General features: G+C 37.1%; 1 protein-coding gene across 1 annotated transcript; it reads left to right on the top strand.

The window, feature by feature from the left end:
• Window positions 1-332: 332 nt before the first annotated feature.
• Window positions 333-5,508, top strand: LOC135637544 (putative casein kinase II subunit beta-4). The gene is made up of 5 exons (XM_065150119.1): window positions 333-842; window positions 2,419-2,637; window positions 4,449-4,558; window positions 4,640-4,805; window positions 5,172-5,508. Exons 1-5 carry the CDS (start codon window positions 626-628, stop codon window positions 5,300-5,302), a joined length of 843 nt encoding a protein of 280 aa, XP_065006191.1. The 5' UTR covers window positions 333-625; the 3' UTR covers window positions 5,303-5,508.

Genomic DNA, 5,508 nt, shown 5'->3' with positions numbered 1-5,508 from the left:
TCGACGAATTTCCAAATTCCTCCGTATCTAATTGAACATCTTTTTTTTATTAATTAACATTAATTTTAATTAGCAAAATTAAAGGAGGGATTTATTGTTGGAATTTGGTCCGTTACACCACGTACCGAGTCAGCCAACAGAAATGTGGCATGTCAACGATATCGTCCGGACCGTGGGAACGTTGGCCGAGCGCAATCCATGAATCGCGAGCGAAACCTCTCAGAAACTATGTCGTCCCATAAGGAACGGTCAGGATGCCATCAAATTTACGCATCTTAACGAACTAGGACACTCCTATTTACTTTTGTGCCCCTCTTCCTCGTCCTGTCTCTTCTCCCCCCTTTGCACACTTCGACCCCAGACAGAGAGTACTCAACTCTCCCCTTCCTTCTCTCTCCTCCCTTAGGAGAGGAACAGGGAACGGGAATCCTCTTCTGGTTTTCCTCCGTCTGCGCCAAATTTCTTCTCCTTCTTCTCGAAATCGGGGGCTACGTAGCACCAGATTTGCCGTTTTCTCCAGATTTTAGGGTTTCCTTTTATCTTCTTTTTGAATGGAATGGTGAATCGATTTCCGGCCGTTTCATTTTTGGAGAAACGTGGTGAGTGAATCGAAGAGGAGGGAGATATGTATAGAGAGAGGGTAGGTTGCGGGTCGAAGGTGGAGATTGGAGCCGCGGATCGAAAGCGGATCAACGATGCCCTCGACAGGCATCTGGAGAGGTCCTCGCCGTCGACTTCGAGGGGTTTGAACGGCAAGGAGAAGGGTAGGCTGTCGATGCCGTCCGTCAACTCGGGGAAGCAGCCCGAGCATCGAACCTTGTCCAAGAGCAAGCTCTCGGATGGTAAATTTTTGTTTCTCTGTATTTCGGCTTCCCATCTTTTTTCCATGTTGGAATTTTTTTTTAATTTTTTTTTGACAATATAATGTCTCAAAAGAACTGTTCTTTTTTTAAGATTTCACCTCTTTGGTGTTGTCGATTATGTTTTTCTTTTTTCCACATATCTGTTTGGATTCTTACTTTTTTATGCCTACTTACACATGCAACTCGAAGAGACGGTTGCATTTGGGGAAAATAAATTGCATATGTTGCGGCGTTCTCTTTCCCAAAATAAGAAAAACGGTAGTGACAAATATAAGTTGGTTTGGTAAACATATTAGGTTTAGACATAATCTTGCCCTTGTTCTTGATGAACAGGATACAATCAACTCGAAACACATTGAGTGGGAGGAGACCTCCCACAGAAGTCTGGTTGTGATATTGCTTAATGAACAAGTGACATAGATCCTTATTTTGAGTCCGTGAGGTAATATCATATTTCAGGATCCAAAGGTTCCTTGTGTACAAGTATTATGGAATTCTTTTTGTAGTTTGAAAATACAAGTGTTCATGCGTAATCATGAAGGTGTTGATTTCTGGATCTTATTGCACAGCTAAAATTTGCTTGTAGTTTTTCTTCACTTTTCATGCAATCTTCTTGAAGAGATACTTTTTAGCTTAAAAAGATGTTGGTTGATGAAGTACAGTATTCTTTTAATGCAAAATGGTTCACTTTTGTAGAAGCGTTAGTTCGAGCCATTGGTTGGGGCAATATGTATTGCAAAAACCTTTGTAGAGATTTTACTACCTTGTCTTTGGAAACATTCCTGACTGGATCGTCGACCATGCTAAACTTTAGGTGACTCTTTGGCCATGCTGGGATGCGGCCTGTTGGTGAACCATATTCATTGTTGCAGATTTCTGTCCTAACGGATGTTTTCCCTTTAACTGAAAGGAAGAAGGAAAGAGGTGGATTGTAAAAACAATTGTTTACCCAATCTTGATTCATTAAGGTACTCACTTCCAACTAAAGAGTGATTTCTTTGACTGATGATTGTCAGATTAAAAGGTACAAGAAGAATCTTTGTATGCTTCAATTACTCATTCAGTCTAACGTAGTTGTTGCACGAGTGGGTCATTGATTTAAGGATTAAATATTTCTGTATTTTTGTCAGCAATCTAACTGCTGTGTTGGTCTGGATTGGCAGTTTTAGATTTAAAGCGATTTTAAATTTTTAGAAATTGTGAAAGTATAGTAATTAACTGCTAAAGGTCTTAAAATCAGCAGCTTAGAGTTAGTGAGGAATGCTAAATTTTTCCTTAGCAGCAAGAGTTGGTTTATCTCAGACATCTCCATCATTTCTTTGGACCCCTTTAAGAGACTTAGTTGGGCTATCATTTAACCATGACGATTTTTTTTCTTTATTTGTTCTCCTTTTTCCCTGACATATTCTGGTTTTTATTTATATTTGTTGTTAATTTGGTATCATTCGAGGTTTAATATTCTTCTTGTTTACAGTACTCATTCTTATCTTATATGATTTTTGTCATATTGTTGCTTATAAGTATTTTTCGATTTTTGCAATATCTGGTGCCACAGAAGAATCAGAAACAGATAGTGAAGAGTCTGATGTTAGTGGTTCTGATGGGGAAGACACCTCCTGGATTTCATGGTTCTGTAACCTAAGAGGGAATGAGTTTTTTTGCGAAGTTGATGATGAATACATACAAGATGATTTCAACCTTTGTGGGCTAAGCAGTCAAGTCCCGTACTATGACTATGCTCTTGATTTGATCCTGGACGTGGAATCTTCCAATGGTAATCTTGCTTGCCTGTAACAGAGACTTGCCTAATTAAATGCAAGTTTGTTTTGGCTCTATCTCAAATGGCTAAACGTCAATGGTATTCCAAGCTTTGGATCCTAATAATTTCCTGTGTTCTATTAGCTTTGGGTTTCCTTGGCAGTTACAATACTTAGGCTAGTTACACTTTTCTTCAAAGTTTTATCAGCATCTGCAAAGTTTAAAGACAACTTTCCTTCTCAAACTTGTTGGATTTATTGATCTTCCATATCATAGTTTCTTTACTTTCGAAGTTTTGGCATAAAGAGTTCAGATAAAGTTTGGAAGTGAAAGTCCATCAGAATTTGCAAACCATTATTTCAAATATGTATTTTCTTTTATTTGGAATACTTGAATGTTAACCCATCTTTTGGGATGCAAAGCCCTAGCTAGCAAATAAGTTATAAAACATACAAAGGTGAGATTTATTGGGCTTTCCTTTCATTGTTGCAAAAGTAGTGTACTACTATGAAATTTTAGTATCTTCACCAGTGAAGTTTTTTGTTCTTTTCAGCAAGCATTATCATTTACGTCCTGCTTCTTTCCTTCATTGCAAGATTACTATAATGTTGTGAAAAAGTATGTTTGCTGGTGATGATTTCTTTCTTTTTAAGACAGCATTCAGCTGTACTTTAGATATCTTGAATTTTATGGAGAAGTATATTTGCTGACAATGAATTCTTTCTTTATAAGATAGCAATCAGCTGTAACTTAGATGCCTTGTATTGGAGTTATTGTTTTCCCTCCCAGAAAATATGGAGCTAGACTTATACAAAGAAAAGTGATGATCCCCTGACCAAAAGACAAATAAGAAATGAACTGTATTTTATGTGAAAACCATTTTTTAAACGAAATGGTTATGTAGAAAACATCACTGAAAAGGAAATATACGGAAGTAGCTTTGCAGCAATAATTCTTTTAGACTATAGTTAGACAACTATCACAAATTGACTATTGTTTCCCACAAATTACATGATTGAGGGATTTTCACAAAATTTTCCCTTTTTTCCTTTCATTTCTGTGAAATTTGGGACTTTCTCAGGGTCAACAATTTCTAGCTTTAATATGCATGATGCACATAGTAATGTGCCATATAGCAACATGAAATAGATTGATAGAATAGTGGCAATTCATATATGCACCGACTGCCAGACCTATTAGGACCTTTAAGATTCCATAAGTCTATGACAGTGTTTTCTAGTGTTAGATTTTAATCTCCATCTAGAATTTGGATTAGAAATGATGGCTGCAAAATTACTTACTCATTTTGATGTAACATATAGAAATCAATGTTATATGTTTCTGGGTAAACAACAATTTCTTTTCAGAGAGTGGCAGTGCTTGACGTGGAGAGATGACTGATAATATGCAGTGGTCAGCTGGTAGACTAAGGAGTGTTGTGATAACTGGTGTTTTTTGGGGTTGTTAATTAATTGCCAGTAGTTTATGCCTTCTGAATACTATTTGTGGTATGTGGAATGGGAATTATCTCCTCCTCCCATGCTGATGTTTTCTGTCTGTTGCTGACAAGCCTGCTCAAACCATCCCTCTCCCACCCTCAACCCAACCATATAGACAACACAGAGAGAAAGAGAAAAGTGCCAGAAGTAATATATATGTGAACAAAAAGTTTATACATTAAACTCTGATAGAGAGCCTTGCAATATGTACCTCATTATTTCTTTATATTTTCATCACTATTTTTACTGCCTTATTGCGCTGATAATTTATGCATGCTTCTTTGGCTGGAAATTGTAGACAATTTCAATGAATTTTACATATGGGCAGGAGACATGTTCACCGAGGAACAAAACGAGCTAGTTGAATCAGCAGCAGAGATGCTTTATGGTTTGATTCATGTTCGATATATATTAACCAGTAAAGGGATGGCTGCTATGGTAAGGTCTTGTATTTTGTCCTCTATGTTTATGGTTTCTTAGTTTGTCATCAATGACACTTGGTAGTGACAATTTCTGTAGCTAGAGAAATTCAAGAACTATGATTTTGGAAGATGCCCTCGAGTCTACTGTTGTGGCCAGCCCTGTCTTCCTCTTGGGCAGTCGGACATACCTCGATCAAGTACTGTGAAAATATATTGTCCCAAATGTGAAGATGTATACTATCCAAGATCGAAGTATCAAGGCAGTATCCTTTTTTGACTTAGCAAATTTTGTTCAAATTGGTCGTATTATGACAAGATCTTTAAAATAGTAAATGCCTCTTGATATGCTGCTTTGCTTACATGATTTCTGCCTTACTGTAATTTCCATTAATACATAATTTATTTTTGGCCCTTGTCCTGGAATACTTTTGCATATAGAGCAACAGTGAATGATGTAATTTGAAACCATAACCATCCATGGGTTGCTGTATTAGTTATTACATGTATTCTCTCCTGGAGTTTACACTATCTAGTAATTGCTTTTTCAATTAAGTAACAAAGAGATGTACACTAGCTGCTCAGTTTAGTTACCTCTAATGAAAATTTGAAATTCAATTGACCTTGCTTAGATATCGATGGAGCTTACTTTGGGACAACATTTCCTCACCTGTTTCTGATGACTTACGGGCACCTCAAGCCACAAAAGCCATCACAACGGTATGTTCCCAGGGTATTTGGCTTCAAAATTCACAAACCATGAATTGGAGCTGAGCTGCCAAACAAAGAGAATTTTGTTGTATCTGGAGGGGGTTCAGAAGTAGAAAGTGTTAACCTATCCTTGCTTTTGGGATAATATTTACTTTGGGTTGTCCTAACTCAAGTTGTTTTATTTTAATCTTGTAACGACTGTGCAAGTGTAACTTTTATGGTTGATTATTAATTTCCATGTCTCAATTTGCAAGGTTA

This window comes from Musa acuminata, chromosome BXJ3-5, assembly GCF_036884655.1.
Source record: "Musa acuminata AAA Group cultivar baxijiao chromosome BXJ3-5, Cavendish_Baxijiao_AAA, whole genome shotgun sequence".
NCBI lineage: Eukaryota > Viridiplantae > Streptophyta > Magnoliopsida > Zingiberales > Musaceae > Musa > Musa acuminata.
Note: the sequence above shows the minus strand (reverse complement) of the source record. Positions and strands in the feature narration are given on the sequence as shown.

What these genes read in the sequence shown, in the direction of transcription:
- LOC135637544 (XM_065150119.1), top strand. Translation starts at nt 626, where the DNA reads ATGTATAGAGAGAGGGTAGGTTGCGGGTCGAAGGTGGAGATTGGAGCC. An exon ending in CAAGAGCAAGCTCTCGGATG is followed by an intron (nt 843 to 2,418) that starts GTAAATTTTTGT and finishes CTGGTGCCACAG; the next exon opens with AAGAATCAGAAACAGATAGT. An exon ending in AAGATCGAAGTATCAAGGCA is followed by an intron (nt 4,806 to 5,171) that starts GTATCCTTTTTT and finishes GACCTTGCTTAG; the next exon opens with ATATCGATGGAGCTTACTTT.